At 40.7% G+C, this 20,814-nt stretch overlaps 1 protein-coding gene across 4 annotated transcripts in view; it reads left to right on the top strand.

Moving 5' to 3' along the window:
• LOC109967089 (rho GTPase-activating protein 12) overlaps positions 1-20,814 on the top strand; it is a 44,112-nt gene that overhangs the window by 15,508 nt on the left and 7,790 nt on the right. For all 4 annotated transcript variants that reach the window (XM_020612443.1, XM_020612440.1, XM_020612442.1 and 1 more), the window contains exons 3-6: positions 15,914-16,183; positions 17,895-18,101; positions 18,881-18,961; positions 19,461-19,589. In XM_020612443.1, coding sequence (XP_020468099.1) covers positions 15,914-16,183; positions 17,895-18,101; positions 18,881-18,961; positions 19,461-19,589 — 687 coding nt within the window. The remainder of the gene's footprint in view (positions 1-15,913; positions 16,184-17,894; positions 18,102-18,880; positions 18,962-19,460; positions 19,590-20,814) is intronic.

Consider the following 20,814-nt stretch of genomic DNA (forward strand, 5'->3'; position numbering starts at 1 on the left):
ATAATTTGTCTGAATGTAAAATAGTTATTTGAGGCAGCTGCATCTGTCTCTTCCACAATGATCTCAATTTTTGTGGCACTTGCAAAGGATGGCTCTGGCACAGAAAGACTGTGTCCCATTCTTGCACAAAGCTCTGATTGGTTGTCTTTTTTCATGTGGGGGAAACAGATGTCAGATGTAATTGAATTGCACCTTTTCTGTAATTGAAATGCACCTCTTTCTTCTGAAAATTCTACTTCATGTTTTACACTTTAGTAACATTGTTCCGTGCCCCAGTACACTTGCGTAAGTGCACTCTCCGATACAGTAGGTGGCAATATGCATGTAGTTGGCCTGCTGAATGCCAAGAACAAGCAACCCCTTGCATTGTCAACTGGGCGACATTTGTTTCTGTTCCACGTGCATGTAAACACTGACAAATACTTGCATAAATCTCAGAGGTTTTATGTGTAGTATCCAGTTGTCTTTGTATATTTTCATTGGCCCAAATTTCAAACACGCATTTTACTACTTACTGCAAAGAGATCGTTTTGCAGCCATGTTTGTTTGTTTAAACCGACAGAATCGAAGATTTATGGCGTATCTAAGCAGCCCACTTCTTCTGCTGACCATACTCGAGTACATATGAATCATGCTCAAGATCTTCAAGCAGTCATGGGCACGGTGCCCAAGTCCAGTACACTTGTGTTCACACTGCTCAAAATGAACTGGACTTTCGGGTCAAGTGTACTGTGATCCAGGCCTGTGTTCCTAATGTGAAACCACCTATAGATCGATTGAAACACGTGGTACATTGTGAGTGACAAGTTCAGGATTCACTAAATTATATGACTGCAGTACAGTTAAATCACACAGCTCACTAACTTTACTGGTTTGAACTTCTTCTGAGTTTTCATGCAAGTTAAATGAAACAGTCTGGTTTTCGTAGCACAAGGCCTCTTTATTTGGAGTCAAATCATAAATTAGCTAAGACATGTTTTGGCCGGTATTACAAGTATTTGCTGAAATATGCTCTTTTCAGCATAATGGTAGGAGTGTGGTGTAATAGTTGGATGGTTCAGCCTTCAACTGCAAAGCTACAAGTTCAGACTTAGCTCCGCAGCATTTGTGTTTGTCAGGATGCTACAGTCAAGCAGCTGTGCAGCCTTGAATGTCTGGCTACTCCCACACTGTCTTGATCCTTGAACAATTTGCACATTTCAAAGTTATAGGAAAAATAAACCTTTCAAGCACACTGTCTGGGGCACAGTGACTGAATTGCTTTGATAGAACAAAGATTACAGTTTGATTAGACAGACCTGCAGAGTCATGCTGGGAAATTGGCTGCACTCTGTCAGCTCCCTTAGGTTTAAAGTCATCTTCTCTCCTGCAGGATAAAAGCTCTTTAATTTCCTGTGTGGACCGTACCCCTGGGATAATTCCATTTCAGATTGGATTAGTAGATTATTCTAGGACACTAGCCTGCCTCTTCCACCTCTTCCTGTTCCTCCTGCCTCTGCTTTCAGCAAGAACTGTGAGACAGATATAATACCTCCACATGAATGTTGTGCTGCTGCTGTTGTTTTAAGTATGAGGCACCTAAATCCCACAAAGAAAGCCCAGCAAAACCCTCTTTTGTGTCATTGAACTTGTTTGATGTGAACATGCTTTTGTGCCTTGCGCAGGTTTGCAGAAACATGATGCACACTTTTGTTCATTTACATTCAAAACCAGAATTACTGGTTCAGGCCCAGTCAATGAATGGTATGAGCATAGGGAAAAGCAAGCAGTGTTTTTTTTTTTTTTTTAAGTTGCACTTAAGATTGTCTTCTGTCCTTTTCACAAAATCTTCTCTGTGCTGTGCTGCCTTCTCACTGTATTCTAGTAATATGTAATTATTAGTGTGATCTGAGTCTAATGCATGTCCTTTCTGCTCTGTGTCACTGTAATAGAGTAAATGTATCAGTGAAGTGCCAAGACTAGGACCCTAAATCTCACCAATATGTAAAAACCTCTGCAGCCCTGATCTTTTATCAGCTCTGTTAGAGATAAAATGTGTTCAGGCTGCAGAAGAACATGGTTCAATAAGTGAGCTGTTGGATGCACCTTGGACAGGTTGCCGGTCTGTAACAGGGCTGACACATGGAGACAGACAACAATCTCACACATGGGTGTGAAGTCCCCAGTAAATCTAACCTGCATATCTTTGGGCTGTGAGAGGAATCTGGGGTACCCTAACCCTAACCCACATAGGAGAACTGGTCGGCCGTCAGGTTCAAACCTAGAACCTTCTTGCTGTGAGGCAACAGTTCTAACCACTGCACCTAAATCCTTCAGTCTGTTAAGCAGAATCTTAATAGTTTTCCTTCTCAGTGCTTTTCATTGTCCAGAATTTCTCTCAACTTCAGCCCATGCGCTGATTTTAAAAAGAAAAGTCTTAACATGCTTAAAGTTAAGATCATCCTCCTCCCTCCATCTTCCTCATACCTGCCTTTTACTCTCCTCCTTTTCCATAAAGAAGTGCATTGTCAGGGCATGTGGCTGTAAGGAACCAGGGAGACTTGGTCTCTTTTCTGTAGCTGGAGGAGGTGAAAAGTATTTGAGCACTTTTTCCCTTCTTCCCCCTCTCTCTCTTTACCACATTCCTTAAGGTGTGCAGAGACGGGTTGATACATGATTCACCCAGTGAACAAGAAGACTGTGTGCACAACTGGGAAAGATGGGATGTGAGAAGAGATGGGCAAAAAATGGAGAAAGCGACTGATGGAGAGAAAGAAGACATTTCAGGGGAACAACTGTGGTTCTGTCATTTCAGTAGCAGATATTTGTGCTGATGTTCAGGTTTTGTAGACCACAGTGGCCAATCACACCACTTCATTTGCCAAAGAAACCACAATGAAATTTAGTGCAGCACTTTTGGAAGAGTTACAGAATTTTAACAAAGCTGAAAGAGAAACACTGGCAAGTGAGTCGCCTGTTGTGGGCCTCTCTTCTAATTAAAATGCTGTAGTGTTAGCCTGTTTTTTCAGTGCAGCTCTCTGCTGTGTCCTGTGGTTTAACTGAGATATATGATGATCAATGAAGCTGGCAGAAGACACAGCAGGCTGACCTGCATGGACTGGTAGAGATGCAGCAGTGAGGCTAAGGCTGCAATGTAACAGGAGTATAGTTGACAGATTAAGTTGAGGGGAGTATGTATTACACCATTTGTCTCTTCATCAAGTCTGGAGAGAGGTTGTATCTTTGCTTCGATTATTCTCATTGTAGATTATTTCCTCATCACTCGCCGCCACTTGTGCTGCTCTATTGTTGACTTTGTGGAAAGACTTTGGAGGGAGTATTTGGACACATTGTCAACCTTAATTACACAGGGCTTTTCTAATTGCTCTGTCATTATGTTGTTGCATGCTGCTGCTTAGCTTTCCTGCATGGCAGCTATTGCCCTCTTCACTTGCTGTGGGCATGTGGTGCTCTGCTGGTCTTTAGCAATCTGTTCTAGACTATTAAATACATTCACAGCGTAGGTTGGAAAAGGTTTGTGATGAAATTAAAAAGGAAAACTGGAGTCAGGAGTTACCAGCCCCAGAGTCCAAGCAGTGAAACAAGATTGGAAGTGTGGCTTAGTGCTACTTTGACTTATAAAAAACACTCAAACATTTTGAGGTTGTTATTTACAGGAAGCATCTGCTGATGTCAGTTATGCTTTGCAAAACCAGATTTCAGTAGGTTTACAATCAAGAATGTTTGATTTGCATACAATGTGTCTATAAATGGAGATGAGTTATATGTGGCTACTCTTTCTAGAAGTTTGGCATCCAGCTAAGATGTCTCCAAACATGTTCAGTGAGTTAAACAGAAGCTCAGAGTAACACCTGAAGATTTGGAGAATCATAGGAGCAGGTTACCATCTCTGGTTAGGAGTCTAACATACAAGTGCACATGTTTGCATGGAGCATGGAGTCCACGGCAGGACACTACAGAGCTCTCCAAAAACATCACTGCGCGCCTTAAGTTTGTCAGAGAGCACAGTGACACTCCACAGCACTACTGGGAAAATCACGCATCATGATTTGGGTCTGGTTTGTGGGCCTGGGCAGCTCACCATTATCAAGAGGGGAAAATCAGTTTCCAAGTTTAACAAAGCTAATGTCAGGGTGGCTGAAGCTCAGTAGAGGTTGGCAATGTATGCCCTGTTAATTGGTGGGATATTAATCCTAGATACAGTGACAAGGACAGTTTGATAGTGCAGCCAAAATGTGGGGTTTTGCAACGATTGATAAGGACTATTGGTCTGATTCTCATGGGTGCAGTTCAACTGCTCATTTTGAAGAATCTAAATATACCCCAATTAGCTTAAAATACAGCTGGCCTCATTAGTGAGAATGTTCTGTATAAATGGCAGGCCAGTGATCGAGTTAACTCAGTCAGGCTGGCGTTACTGTCTTTTAAAATGTTGACAGTTTATAAATTTTCCACTGAAAGTACGACATCTGTAAGAAATGAAAATTACGGTTGGCACTGAGGTTGTATATTTTGGCTTAAACTTAATTTGCTGGGGTTTTTTTCTTTTGTATTTTATTGTGAAGCATATAAACAGATCTTGACACACTTTGCCTATTGTCCTGTCCTGTCAGTAAAAATAAAGACGATGCTGATTTTATCTCCCTCTGAAGCTGTCTGTAAACTGGTACCAGTTCAGATCAAATCAAAATCAGGTTTATGTATAAGCACATTTAAAACGGCAAGAGTTGGCCAAAGTGCTGTACATAAAATGACACATATAAACAATTCTGTGGTTTACCAGATACCATGTACCGTATAAGAGAACAGAAGAAGAAAGGAACCATGTAACCCAGTTTGCCCTCAGGGTTAGTGCCGTGGTAGCATAGTCCTCTGTCTGATTTAATGTATTGTTCTCATTTACAGTAATCCCATAATATCTGGGTTCGGTCATTGGTTTGTGGCCACTTGTGTCATGTCTCAGATGTGACTCACTGTTTTCCAGTGCCCAGTCATTTACAAAGTCCACTATTGCATCTTTGCCTTGAATGCATGATGTTGAAATGGCTTTGTACAGCCCAAGCTTTCTTTTCCCCTCCTACATCCTTAAGAGATTTGTAGTCTACAGGACAATATTCTCTGCTGATTCTATTCTTCAAATGTATGTCAGTCAAGTGCCCAAATTACTGTTGGTCTTAAGACATTTCTTGACTGGCTCTGTTTCTGCTGGTGGCCTCACTCAGTCTGGTATTTTTAGATGAATAAAGTCTGCTTAGATAATTTCTGCTCTCCACTGAGCCTCCTTTCATCTCTGGGCTGAGTTCAGTGCCTCCTGGTTGTGTCGTATTGCTGTTCTCTAGGTTAACAAGCATATAGCTTCATTCATGTCCCTGAATGGACATCCAGCACATTTATGGCCTTAAAGGACCTGTGCCTGTATTTAAGGGAATAATACCCAGTTCTGTCCCCCCTGGCTACTAGGTTTGGTCTTAACCCATTCACTGAACCCAGCTGGGTCCGGCTGCTCGGCAGTGAAGCTGTCAGCTGCAGTGAGATCTGATAAGATTAGAAGGGAAGGAAACTAATGTTTTCAGCTGCTCAGTTTAATGTTTGGTGGTCTTCAGAGTTCATTGACCAGTTATTTCTGCCTTTTTTTTAGTAGCCAATTAAGATTTGTAGAATTAAAAACTGTTCAAAGTAGATTTAATTACTTAATTGTCCACTGAACTCACATTTAGTGCAAATTTTACTATAATTTTTAGAAATTTGTCTTTAGAAAGTGCAAGTTATTGTGCATGTTTATCCTCTATTGTTGTGTGAGTGTTAGAAGTTGGTGCATCAGTATAAACAGTTGGTGTTGCTTTTTCCTCAAACAGGTACAAAACAAGACTGTACAATGACATAATCAAACCTCAAATGATAGAAAACTGTGAAAAATGTGTTGAAAAGGAAGGAAGGACTTTTTTCTTTTGATTGTGCCACGCAGAGCTTTTTTTTTAAAGTCTCTTAAGCATGTTTGATGCTTTTCATGATTTATTCATTTTCTGTTTCCATTGTCCTTTTTTAATTTTGAAAGTCTGGTCTTTTCATGCAGTTTTTAAAAAATATATATAAACTATATATAAATTCTGGTTCTGCTCTGTGCCTCTATTTTCATATTTTCAGACTAGGCCAAGTCTGAAAATATGATAAAGCCTGTTTTTTAGGGGTGCACCGAACTTTCGGCCACTGAAAATTTTCGGCCTAAAGGGCCATTTTTATTTCGGGCCGGAATAAAAAAACACACCGAAAATGTCCCGCCCCGCCCATCCTCGCGCAGCGCAGGTTAGGTTTCACTCATGCTGGAGCTGTTATATCATGCTTCTCCCCATCAACGACAAAGCATGTCAGCGGTATGGAAGCATTTTGAAGTTTCAGGTGAGGACACCAAAGTTGCAATATGCAACATTTGTTCTGCGAAAATATCAAGAGGAGGTACAGTGCCAAGGAACCTTTTGACAACAGGTTTGATACACCACCTGAAAACACGACATCCAATTGAATATGAGGAGTACCGCAAAACAACATTGGTTAAAAGTGCCCCAACTACATCACAAATACCCCCGGTCGCCACATTCTTTGAAAAGACTAAGAAATTTGCAGATTCTGAAACATTACAGTGTGACAAACATGCAAAAAGATAAGAAATCAGTAAGGGGGCAAATACTTTTTCACACCACTGTATATATATATATAATATAATATGCATACACAATTATAGAGTAAGCATGTTTTAAAAATTTTGAAGTTTTTAAAAGAAGCCATTTTCGGTTTTGTTTCAGTTTTCGGCCAAGTGCATCCTAAATTTTCGGTTTCGGCCCAGAATTTTCATTTTGGTGCATCTCTACTGTTTTTAGAATTAAAATAAAATCACCTTGGGCAAGCTTCATGCCCAGAGAATGAAAATATGTCAATGAGAAACACTGAGTTGTCCTTTTCTTTGATTTGTTTTAAGTGTCTCGGGTTATAAATGTCAAGTTTAGTGTCAGGAAACCCAAACATTGGACTTTTCTGCAGTCACCACAATGGTGACAGGGGGTTTAAGCATCATGCCCCAGTCTGCGGGGAAAACCCCTCGTCCCTTGTGGTGAGGGCAGAGCGCTGTCCAGACATCTGCTGCTACAGACTCTCATGCATATGGTCCTACACTCTGCAGCCTAAAAGCCACACGCATCTGGACACGTTCATTCTCCCCAGCATTCGGGCAGTGCCAGCACTAATCACTTCCTGTCTCACTCCTACTTGTGTGCTTTAGTACACTTAGTCACGCAATCCTCTCAACTTTGTACAGCCTTGTTTTGTCTCTGTTTTGTCCATTATTAAGAAGCATCAGAACAGCTGCAGCCCTGCCTGAAATACTGAAGCCCATTGTCCATTTCAGTGACTCCAGTGCAGAAGGCTCTGGCCAAAAAAAAAAAGTTGAACCTGGCTCAGCTTTTGCCTCAGTGCAGTGCAGCATCAACTGGCGAAGGGCCTCAGTGGCCATTCCCTGTAGATTACAGTGCATTGTAACACGATTGCCTACTTTCATCTCCCTGTCCCAGTGAAAGATAAAGTAGGTGTCGCTGTGACAACTTTCCACATCAGTAAAATACTTGTATTATAGACCATTTTACAATGGTTTGGCATCAAATTTATAGATTCCAGCTGGACTTCCTGGCTTGTATTCAGTCATCTCTGCAGTACCTGAAATGGCACACTTCCACCACACACATCCTTTTTACAATACAGGGCTGTTTTTGCTCTGAACCACTACTAAAACACACGGAGCTCCAACATACAGTATGGCAGAAGAATGAAGTTCTCTGGGCTGCTCTGTTTACTGGGCTTGTCTCTAAAACAACTGTTTATAAACTATTAATAACAAGACACAGAGACCAGATGCTGTGTAGTTATGTACTTTTGTTCTCAGACATGTTATTTGTAGACACAGGTGGACTAGGCTGCATTACACTTTGACTGTTTCACAGAGTGTTCATAAGTCCTGATGACATGTAACCAGATTTCAAATGAAGGTCTAACTGCCACAAGCATAAAATAAACCCAGTGCTCAGACTTTGGACATTGTTTTCAATTTGTTCATATTAGACCTTGTGTACACAGGTGATGATTTCCTCTGTGAATGGCCTCGTACAGGCTGTCTGTGTGCCTTCCTCCTCCATTACTGTCTTCCCTCCTATTTCTGGCAACTGACCCATTTGTGGCTCATGTAGAAACACGAGTAGGTCAAAGTTAGATTCAGAACAAGACTAGGATTCCTCTGTGGACCTCCTCCTGACAGATGTGAGCAATGCCACACTTAACTGGGATTCTGGAAAAGAGGGCAGAGTACATCACTTGTTTCTGATCTGTAACAGCGCACACCACCTCTTTCCACAAAGAGCAAAGAACTATTTTACTTTTCCCAAGTGCACTCCAGGCGCATCTTATTGTTTATGCCACTAAGTATCACAAAGAGGAGTTGGTAGTGTTGCACTAAACACTCTCACAGTGTGTTGGGGTAAACGTCCTGTGTTCACTGTCAACCAGAGGCAGGTTCATGCATCTGGTAATCTGGGCTGTGGTTCATTTAAGCAGCAGTGATCACTGATCAGCTTAATACTGAAATGATGAATCAGTCAAGTGTGTGCTGAGCCCCAGCTCCCCACATGTGAAGACTTGCTTTTCTCTGCTATATATCATTCAGCGTGTAAGATTTGAGTTGGGTTTTTTTTTTTTTTACTTTACTATTTGTGTGATGGGAAAAAAAGCTACTTTTATCATGATTTTTATCATGAGAATTTTTGCCTTCACTCTTCTTATTTCTGTTCTTTTTGAGAATTATTGCTAAAATGTGTACTAATCTATTTACTGTATTATTCAGCAGCGTCTTCCCAGTTTGTTATGTCTGTGTTGCACTGTGAAGGAATATATGAACAAGTGGATGTCGTCCCAGAACAGACATGCGGAGGTATTCTGTGTGTTTCAGGAGCTTAGCTGATGGTTTGTTTCCTCATTTACACCTGGATGTAGCTGTCTGCGAAGCTTCCTGTGTCATGTTACATTGATGCAGCCTGGCTGCTTCCTGAATTCGGTTGTGGAGGGTTACTGAGAGCACTCGCTCACTTCAGGCTATTCACTCTGTTTTCCTCGCATTGCATTGTCTGCTCTTTTCTCCTGGTGAATGCCTTTGCAATGCAGTTACGTAATTGCCTTGGGTGGTGCCACCATTTCAAGTTTGTTTTTTGTTTTGTGTGCGTTTCTCGCTTTTCTTTCATGTTATTCATTTCAGTCCGAGTTATTGAGGTGACCCTCAAATGGGCTCAAAGAGCCACCAGGCTGTGATGGACATGTATTTTACAAGCTTGAGGTTTTTCACTGTCTTTACACTGTTTTTTACTTTGGACCCAAGTCCTTCAGTCATCTTTTGTCTTCTTTTGTGCTCCTGGTTAATTCTATATACTTAACATTTATTGCCCTCTGTTTTACAGCATAGGTACATTTTTGGAGAAACTGACAAAATAAACGCTGCTAAAAATCAAGTCACCAGTAAAAAAAAACAAAACGAAACAAAACAAAAAACTTGCAGATCATGAATCAACACATGAAAATATAAAAAAAAAAAATCATAGAGCTAACAAACTGTAAAACAGAATGACCTTTGTGTACAGTTCACCTCATCACCTGTCACACATTCAGTTGCAGTGTGATGCAATCTTGTCAGGAAAGTTTGGTGTATTTCCATGTGCACAGTTTGGCTCTGATACAACATCCTCTTCTTCCTGTTTCGATCAGGTGCTGTGTCACACCTTCAGACTGGTTTCATTGGTCATTTGTCAACATCCACCTCTCGGTGTAGCACCCTGTTACACCAGTAACTACTTCACTACTAGTAACGGCAAATATTTGTCATGTTTGCCTATAAATGACAAAACTATTGCCGACTCATCAAAATATTTACAAATACATTGTCAATCAATGAACCGCCGCTCTAATGATCTGCCCTACCTGTGATGGTAAACGGTGACTGGGCAAAGCTGCCAAAGTTTGATTTAACTGCCGTTTCCCTTTGGCAGACAAAAGCTGAGGTATAAGGTGTGTGACTGCCTCTCTCTCTGTCTAATCATTTTACTTCATAGCAACACAGTCCTGATCTAAAGTGAATTAAAAAAAGTGGCTCGCTGTGGCTTTTTGCTGACTTTTTAAACCAAGCTTTGAGGTAAAAGCCTGAACTTTTGCCTCTGTCAGCTACATTGGGTCAAAGACAGAAATAGTAAGGAACACTTCCTACTCATGTTATGCAGTTATATCAGTTGACCACATTAATACACACATGATGTTTGGCTTTAAACACACAGAGCTTTGCAGTGGCACTTTGCCCCAGTGAAACTTGAAACTGAACGAACAAGGAAGTACAACAGAAGTTTTGTGTGCTCTTTGTGTGTGTTTGAGGGCATATTTGTACATGTACAAACTTGCATGCGTGTACATTAGTCACACCCACACAACTAAAGGAGGGTACCGAAGTGCGCCAGTGAAATTACATTTTATCGGTAAACCAATTATGAATAAATCGGTTAATTGCCTATTAATTCTAGATTATATTTTACAGGATGGGTGTCTGATTCTTGGAAGATACCCAATATCAGCTCTATGCAAAAGGAACTGTGGTTTAATGTGTTTGTTGCAGCTTTATGGGTTAAACACTTCCTCAAGGAGCCAAACTATATTGGCTCCTACAGTTTCCCAGTATTGTAACAGGTGAAGGTGTAAGGAGATAGCTGCCTGTAATTGCAGGTTGTCATTAATTTAGGAGGATGGGGTTTTATCCTGAACTGGTGACATGGAAGAGGGAGGCCTGCAGAGAGCTCTGTCTTTTTAGGTCCATGGTAGTTTAATTACTGGGTGAATATCTCCACCTGAACACCTCAAACAGCGTTTGGACTGCTAACAGATAAGTGTGAGAGGTTAAGCTGTATTCTTAAGTCCAGGTCATAGAAATTAGGTCTTCAAATGGTGTATGTTCACAAGTGTGAATGTTGTATGTTTATGTGGTATGCAGCAAAGCAGGTTCATCTTTAGAAATTAGGTCTTCAAATGGTGTGAATGTTGTGTGTTTGTGTGGTATGCAGCAAAGCAGGTTCATCTGTGTTGAACAAAAGCAGGAGAGGGGAGGTGAACACGTGGAGCCCCACCTCCTCCTCCTCCACAAACTTTGTTGACATGCTGCCACCTAAAGGATTTTGCTGCCTGCTTCTTTGCTGACTTTTGCTGCTATTTCTGCTGCTGAGAAAATAGAGATTTGAAACTATCACTGCAGAGCTATGCCTCCAATTAATGTCCGTTAACTTCAGATGTCTTGCATGGAACAGTTTGGAAGGAAGTTTTAAATAGTCTCATTTACAGTCATGATGATGTCTAAACACGCACAAGGCTCCAACTAATCTGCTGAATAAACATTTAACCAATAAAATGCCAGAGAAAACACTTATGAAATGCAGATCCCAGTTTCCTCAGGCCCAAGGTGACACATTTTGTGTGACCAGCAACTCAAAACCCAAATATATTCAATTTTAACAGGCTGCTAACAGTTATTTATATTATTGATTAAGGATTGATTTTGTCTATAAAATGCACTTCACTACATCAAACATGACATCTTCAGGTGTCTTGTTTTGTCCAGTCAACAGTCCTTATACCCAAAGATATTCAGTTTTCTATCATGCATGACCATGGAAGCAATACATTAATCACATGTAAGAACCAGTAACTGTTTGGCATTTTTGCTTAAAATCACAAATGTGATTATTGAATTATCAAAATAGTTGCTGAATAATTTTCTATCAGTCAAGTGTTTCATTTAAATGTCAAATGGTTGCAACTGTATTTAATGTAAAATAATACAAAAAATAAATACACCACTAATCTTCAATGGCAGCGAATTTCTGACATTATTCCTTTTATAAATAATGACGATTCAAAATAGTTTTGGATCGATCAATCCCATAATTCACAAATTTTCAGCACAAAACTCTCATTTAAAGTCATGGTTGTGGGGATATTTTTCATGTTAGTATAGTTTTCACACTGAGCACATCACATCACTTTTCAGCATAATCCTGAAATAATATGATGGTGAATCGGTTATATTGTTAACTTAAGAGTAAGATACCGTTCTAATAATTGAAAAAGTAGAGAGCTGTGCTACTTGTCTCTGTCTCAGATCACAGTAGATCGTGTGTGTTTTAATGGTTTAACTACTGGTCAGATTAAATAATGTGAAGACAATGACCCACACGCACTGAAAGGGCCCTGCAGGCTTCACCTGGCATTTGTGGAAAGCAGCCCAGCTGTTTGAGAGTGACCCCACCTTAATGTGAATAAGATCAACCACTTAGCCAAAAATGAACACAGTGTTTTGAATCTCTCAATATAATAATATGCCAAAGTATCTGCAACCATTTCTAACATCAGCTCTGATGTGTTCACAGCCTGAAGCAGAGTCCAAAGTCTTCTCTCATTCCTCTCTTCCTCCCTGTTTCACTCTGGCTCTGATGTAGCTTATATCCGGCTGACGAACACCGGGCCAGTTGATTATTATTCCACTGCAGAGCTGCAGGCAGCACAGATAAGACCACGAAGGGCTCCTATCTGGAATTGGCAGCGTCACTCTCCATCCATTCCTATTCTCTACCCATTAACCTCTGTCCTGGGCTGAAATGGGAAATTAAGAGCATGCTGAGCTGCAATCAGAACAGTTAATTGGCTTCTGCAGTGCAGTGTAGCCTCAGGCTTAGCGCTCCTGTCAGTGTACTGTACAGTCGGGTTGTGGTTGTTATTTGATGTAATTGAGGCTGCACTGATTAGTGCTGTGATTGTGTATCCATCAGCTCAATTTGAGTTCTCCAGCTCATGACCAGCTTCTCCTCTTACCACCAGGTACTGTTGGATGTTCCAGTGTATTTATGTTGTCTGTAAGGCTTCATTCACATCACAGGCCTTAATGCTCACTTCTGGTATTTTGTCAGATCCTGTCTTTTTGATGCTTCCATGTATCCAGCTCTGATGTGAACACCCCCGAGGTGCTACACATGTACAGATTTAACTGAAATGTGAGCCATGTGCATATTAAGATAACAGCATCATCTGAGTGATGGTCAAATTGCACAGTTTCTCAAAAACTGCTCTATCTTATGTTCCTTTGAGTTTGTCTTGATCAGAAGCTTTTTCATAAATGTCCAATAAATGTGAAATCCCCTTGTCCTCTCCACTGACCCCCGTATGGAAGTGGCCCAGATCTGCAGCAGCTAATGTGAGTGTAGCATTAGTGAAATGGTCACCAGTGTCAACACCATTGGTTGTTTATTACCCAAAAAAATGGGAATAGCTGCTAGCTTGACTCATTTTCCCCACTGTATATAGTAAAAGGTATGGATGTAACGATTTTTGTAATTGTGCACTAGAAAAATGTCTCAATACTATATAGGCTATGTAAAAGGCTATGTAAGTGCATTTACCAGAAACAAGAGCAGCTTCCTCACAGCAGGTCAATGTCAGCTCATTATTGATTAGATGGTCAGTCTGTTCGTACCAGATGTCCAGCACCAGCTGCTCGGAAATATTCTGGTGCTCTAATCGAGTTAAGACTCGCTATGTATTGTTAATGAGCCAATGTGGCAGTGCAGCCTTTAGTTTCATAATAAGTACCGTTATCTGAAATAGCCCATATTGGTGCTGTCATTGGGAGTCCTATCAGCAGGTTCATTATTGTGAAGCTGATAAGGCGTTACATCCTCTCTCAGTTCAAAACCAATGGTGTAAAAGTGACTTTAGTGTTATTAGAAGTTGGGTGTCATAACAGCCTTGGGAGGAAAAACGTGGTTCTGTGGCTGACACTTAACGTGGGATACTATCTTCCTGGCCTAACGGTCGATAGACTGCCAGGACTTCCCCTTCGACAGATCCATGCACTAAATCACATGCTCGCTCAGCATATACAGGAAGACCACAGAGCAGTGCTGCATGCAACTCAGGATATTAAGTAAGGACAATGGCGATGATCCGTTTGAGAAGATTTTTACGAGTAGTCTTGTTTCATGAAGAGGATGATGTGTTTACTAGCTGCTCACCACCAGAGGTAATATGTTACATGTATATATTTTATGATTTAGCACAGGTTTTCTTTTAAGCTGCACCTTGCTTCAACATCTGCAGTAGAGGGTTTTTCTAGTATGCATATGCGATATATATATATATATAAAAGTGGAGAGTGTATATTGTCATGCAGTGGTACCATATTTAATGGCACGCTTCTCATCCTTCTGAATATTCCATTCTCCCGGGTACCTCCAGCTGTTTCCTTGGCCGCTGCATATTTCATCCCTATTGATCCCCATGCAATAAAAACATCACAGAGCCACTGTTAGGAGGCCTCGGGGCACTGGCATTATTTATGACTCTCTTTACCCTGTCGCTCTGAACCCAGGCAGCTGCTTTGTAATGGCAGCATGAAATAACCATGACAGGCAGCACATTGACTGGATCAGTCGTGCGTCACAGTTCTGAAGAAGGATGCTCTGTCATTAGAGGCAGCATGCTAGCTGTTGTACAGCTGAGGAGATTTTTGACTGAACGGCGGACCCTCCTATAACAATGTACAAAATCTAGGTTGTGGTTGGTCAGGTCTCCTGTCCTGTTTAACACAAACTTTTCTGCAGTGTATTAGTAACTTGTCAAATATCTTTCTCTGCCAAGAGACCTCACTTACTACAAGTTAAAATAAAACCAGGATGTGAAATTGAAATTATTTTCCTCCTGATCTTGACAGGTTAAGTACTTTCAGTCCTTATTGTCTTCATAGGCTTCCTCTTTTTGTGTATTTTACTCTTAAAAAAAAAAAAAAAAAACTAATCTGAAAAGTCCAAGATTCAAGGAGCAACATGAAGCCGTTCATTTTGGTCATAGAGGAAGTGATTAGTCACTTAATCTAATCAGTTAATTGTTTGAAAAACAAAACTTCTAATGGTTCTAGTTTCACAATATTATTTTGTTCTTTTAGTTTACGTCGTAGTAACTGTTAGCCTTCAGGACATTGTGATCGGTTTTTAGTTTTTTAATTAACCATGAAAACATTCAGCAGATTCGTCATCAGTGAGAATAATCATTTCTCTACCTGCTGTTAGTATCAAGAGAACTGTAGGAATGTTTTTCCTCATTTTTCATCCGGTTTCTATTTAATTTATGAACTTTGTTATTTTGTGAATCTCTCTTTCTCACAGTTAATGTTCATGATGGCTAACAGATAAGGTATCTGTTGTACATAGCTGCCATTTTATTACCCCAACATTCAAATAATACAGTCAGACCCCAAAACAGTTATGCAATTTGACGTGTGAATTATGGGATCCATATTTACCCATTTACTTTTATATGTTTCAGTTTTTCTTTTGCAGGGAAGATTTCCAGTTTCCTCAGCTGTAAGGATGAGCCTTGGCAAACTGTTGTGCCGCTGTTCAGAATGGATGATGCTTTGATAGTCAGTTTTACTTCCTTATTTCTACCTGACCTGTGTTATATAAAATAACACTTCCTTCCTTGTCCTCATCCTGAGTTCTCTTAGTGCACTGCTCCTCTCTCAGCTTCAGCCGCTCTGTCCCTAATGCTCCAATGCCGCTCAGTGTTCATCACAACTACTGCAGTGATTAGGCAGTTGTGTCTATGTGGAGCTCAGTAGGAACGTGCCATTAACATTGTGGCTGAGGGTGTTTTAGATGAAAGCTTTTATGTACAGCTGTTGCACTCTGAAAGCTGTCACCTTCATTAGCTGTCCAAAAACTTCTCCCTGACTATAAAATAGACTTGTATCCTCTCACACACTGTTCCACCTCACTCTTTTTCCTTCTCTCTCCCCCATCAGACGGTGTCTTTGTCAGGCCAGGGCTGCTCCGAGTCGCCTGTCTACACCAACCTCCAGGAACTGAAGATCACCCAGACCAACCTGCCCCCTCTTCCCTCTGGCACCCCTGTCCATGTGCTGGGTGACTGGGAGACCTACAAGGACCAGAGTGGCAGGCACTTCTACTACAACCGCTCCACCCAGGAGAGGACCTGGAAGCCACCTCGAGCCAGAGACACCAGCACTGGGAACTTGAGAGGAGAGCGGCACAGCACTGGAGAGAGCTCTGAGGTATGCACACCCAATTTTACATCTATGAAGACCTTTTAGTGGCAACGCCACACCCTAACCTCTAATCTACATTGAAATCATCTCACACCTGTCTCACGCTGCAGATAGAATTCCATTATGTCAGATGTTTCAATCCACACAGAATCCAAGACGCACATCTCCCGTAGAACTCTTGCGTTTTTGTTTTGTTTTTTCATGCTTCATATCTATTTTTTCCCCTCTGCTGCATTTAGTGAAGTGTAATCTCCACAGACAACTGTTTAAATCACACATCTTGTTGTTTTCAGTTCCTACTGGAATCTGTTACGAGTGATCAGGCTGCTTCAGTTTCACTCTCTAAAGGGAAAATATATAAATCCATAGACTACATAAAAATGTGATTTCTTCCTGGTTTTCTTTCATGAAATCTATTTTTGTTCAGTACACTTGTGTTGTTGGTCCTCATTGTAAAGACTTAGACAGCTGTTCTGACGACTTTACAGGCAGAACGTGCCGCTCATGTCTCGCTTTCAGTGTATTTTCCCAGTAAGAGGTAATGCACAAGTGCAGGTTGTTAGTAAAGTCATTCTTTGGCAAATGAATCGGTGATGGTCACAGAATTGTCAGAATAGCTGGTGACTGTTTATTATAGAAAGAACAAATTACTTAGATGGTGGTCCCGCAGTACCAGCAAGGAAAGTGAGTGAAACTAAACATTTTCTCATAAAATATGGTTTCATGAACACTATAGCATGAAAACAGAGAATTAGATACAACACACTCAGAGTAAGTTCAGATAATGTCTCTGGGTCGAAAAAGCAATTTTTTTTTAAAAGCAGGAATCTTTATAGATAGGATGAGCAGTTTATGCCACAGCCAGTAAAAACCTGTCGAAGAAGGAGCCATATCACCCACACCATGAGTCAGAGCTGCAGTATTAGATAGAAAAAAAACAATAGATACTTTATTGTTTCCAAGGGAAATTCAGGTATCCAGTAGCAACAACAATAATTACCAAAATGATGGCAACCCAAGTAAAGAAATGTATAAAAGTGTAAGATTAAAATACAAGGGGAAAAAGTATTTTAAAAAATACGAGAAATAAGAGTATAAGAAATACATAACATGGGATTGCTTTTCTATTGTGACTGATTAAAAGTGCTGTACATCTGCAAAATAGATCTTTCAGCACTGACAGATTTGATTTGTCGGATAAAATACGTCTTTTTTTCTTTGCTGACATGCAGCTTGATTGTACTATACACCCACAGCAGCTTCATTTGTTCTTGAACAACTGTGATTAAAAACACACACAGACATTTGTCATTTGGACAGTCAGCATTAGACTTGATCTGATCAACAGTGAAGGCCTGTTTTCAAATGTTCAACTCTCACACCAACACACATACTGCGCCAGATTATCCTGAATCATTTGGGAGTCTTCTCTGATTCAGCTGCTGTTTCTTAACTGCTTACTGCCACCTACAGGCGAAAAGCTTTCGTTTTTTTTTTTCTATCACACTGCAGCATTCACTGAGATTTACACCACACTGGCCAGAATTGAGCATGAACTTCAGTGATTATTTTTCCTCTTTGATTGATCTTCTGCTTCTCTGTACTGTATTAATGATGGTTTATTGATTCTGGGTGCCTGACTGTCCATTCCTCCTCTGGAGCTCGATGGTGACTGTTTTCTCCTCTCTCCTCTCACCTCTCTCTTCACTAATGGTAGACCACTCCTCTCTCGCTCTCGCCGTCTTTCCTTCCCTACCTCTCGCTCTCCATTGGTCGACTCCAGCCTCTGTCATCCGAGGACACCTGCTTCAGTACCTACTCTAGCCAGTCAGACAGTCAGTATGGTTCGCCGGCACGTGGGTGGTCTGAGGAGATGGATGAGTATGGCCACACACTGTACGTCAGCGACTATACTAATGAGAAGGTATGGGCTGCATGAGGCTGATCTCCTCTTTCTTTGCTGTGGTGCTTTCAGGGAATGGATTTAGGGTGGATTGTGGTGATTTTACACCTATATTGCAATAGTCAAACATTTCCTCCACACTGATTAGGCTGTAACACCAGTACCTCTACTAGGCAACGGGTCAAAGATTGAACTGTCTGCTGGAGTTTCCCTCATAAGACACTCAAATTCCTCATTATCCAGAACTTGTTTTAATCAAAATAATCACATAAAATATCCAATGTAATTGTTGTTTAAAGCTCTGGTATGTAACTTTTTTCAAATACTTTAGTTGTAGAAATCTGCCCCAAAACTGGTCTTGATGTGGAGAGGTGCTGTCGAAGCCTCCTGTGACTCGCTCATTGACCAGCACTGGCAGCAGTGCAGAGATATTAGCTTCTAAAGTTTGTGGGCAGGATTGATCTCTCAAACCCATCAGAGATTTTCAATTATTTCTGCTTGATCAGTAAATTTTGTTGCATCTCATTTACTGTAATTTCATAATGACAGTTATCTAAAGAGCTGGGCAGAGCGTAGCTTTAAGTTCAAAGAAAAGTGACATAATTTCATGTAAAATGAAAGTTTATTAACAAGAGTTGAAGTTTTAAAACTTACTATGACATTATAAACTTTATGCAACATTTCAAATGATGAAGAAACCTAAAATGTATCTGTGGGACAGTAGGTTTAATGTTATTGCACAAATACCTCAGTGATGTCAGGGCTGTTTCTGCTCTGTGTGTGTATGTGTGCACCACCAGTGGTTAAAACATGTTGACGACCAGGGCAGGCCTTATTACTACAGCGCAGACGGCTCCAGGTCAGAGTGGGAGCTCCCTAAGGTACGATTTTGCAACAATCTTCACAGGTCATTAAATTGAATACAATTAAGTTGGCACCTGGCTGCTTAGCTTCTGTAAAGGTCATAATGACAAGTAACTTGAGTTCACGTTGCAGACGGCTGCCTCACTTCTGTACCAGAAACAAATTCCTTGTGTGTGTAATATACTTAGCTAAATAAAATTAGTATAGATTATCATTAGAATTTTTTTCTGTAAATAACTGTATTGAATTTGTTGCCAATTTGGGGGTTTATTGTCAAAAACCAACTGAGCTACTTATATTTATAACTAAAATGCAGTTTTTAGAAGATGCAGAGTTCAGCCCCACTTCAGGAGATGATGTAGTTTGATTTTACCTGGTGAATGTTCAGTTGTAGCAACCTGAGAATTTCTGACAATACCCATCATATTAAGGTGAAAAGTCTTATGTGTGTATGTTTGCATGAGGTAAAATTACAAGTCTATAGATGCTGTATGACTCCCCCTTCCCTCCCTCCAGTACAACGTCTCCCCTCCCCAGCTATCCAGAGACGCACAGAAAACTCAGAGTTTGGACAGAAGGCATGTGGAGCCGATCGTCTTGACCAAGTGGAGACACAGTGCCTGCGACCAAGAGTCCAATGACAAGGTCTGACACCCAGCTCTGCAAACTACAGATTCAAAACTAGCTCCTCTGTGGAAATCTCTGCAGTAAATTGTATAATCCATTCCAGCACAGCTGCCAGCTGTGTTTAATGATTCCAAGATTATCTGTGTATTGACTTAAAGTATACTGTACAGATATCTGTTGTGTTCACTGGTGAATCCTGAGTTTCAGTTGTAGACTTGTTACATTGCAGCGGCCGTTAAAAACCAGGTGTTTCCGTGCAGGCTCTGCCCGCCTCCACCCATACAAGCACCAAGTCAGTAGCCTGTCAGACTGATCAATCAGAGGCTTGCCCCTTAATCTGAGCAGACAGTCAGGTTGCATGGACATAATCTCACAGTAATTTAAAAAAAATCCTAGGTTTCATGTCAAATTCACCTGTTTTCACTTGATTCTCTGAGTTGTTTGATCTTGTTCATGTGAATCATTCCACTAATAACTGAACCTGATAAACATAGGGTGTTTTCACACTCGGTCCCTTTCAGCCCTCAAAACAAACTCAGAGCAATTAGTCAACATTTTCTGTGTAAATGTGAACGCTCCAAACTCAGACCCCTCTGAGACGAACCGAGCTGAGACCTCCCCAGGAGGTGGTCTCAGTTCAGTTTGTTTCAAGTCCAAATTATACAATTATACAAATGGGTTAATGAATAAAAATAACCATTAGCCAGCTGATGGTGATGGGTTCGTTCATAAATTCAATCTGAAATGGTCAAAGCATCATGTGAACTGTCATTCAGAATTTCAGTTTCACTTAAGAGTGCTCAAAGCAGGGGTGGCTATAATGATTTCGGGGCTGGAGGCACCTCGCAGTAAATGTACTATCAAAAAACAGTCTTGTGTTGAGTTATCTTTTTTTAAACATTACAGTATTCACATTATAGTCTAGTACCAGGTTAATAAGCAGTATTGGTAGTAGTACTGTTAATCTTAATGATACCCATGTGGATGAGTAGTTTGGTACAAGGAAGTGGCTACTGTACTTCTCCAGATATGGAACAAAGAACTCATCAAACTACAACTGTCTACAGCGCACAGACACGCCAAGGGTTTCCTTCAGTTTTCAGCTCATGTGAGAGCAAGGAGCTTCATTAGGACCCCACTGCAGTGCCAGTGGGGAAAAAAAAACTACGTCAAGTACTTTACTATATGCAATAGAAAGAGCTAACGTAGAGAATCTTTTGACATAACAGCCATTTATGAAAGC

The sequence above is a fragment of the Monopterus albus genome, unplaced genomic scaffold (assembly GCF_001952655.1).
Source record: "Monopterus albus unplaced genomic scaffold, M_albus_1.0 scaffold125.1, whole genome shotgun sequence".
Classification (NCBI taxonomy): domain Eukaryota; kingdom Metazoa; phylum Chordata; class Actinopteri; order Synbranchiformes; family Synbranchidae; genus Monopterus; species Monopterus albus.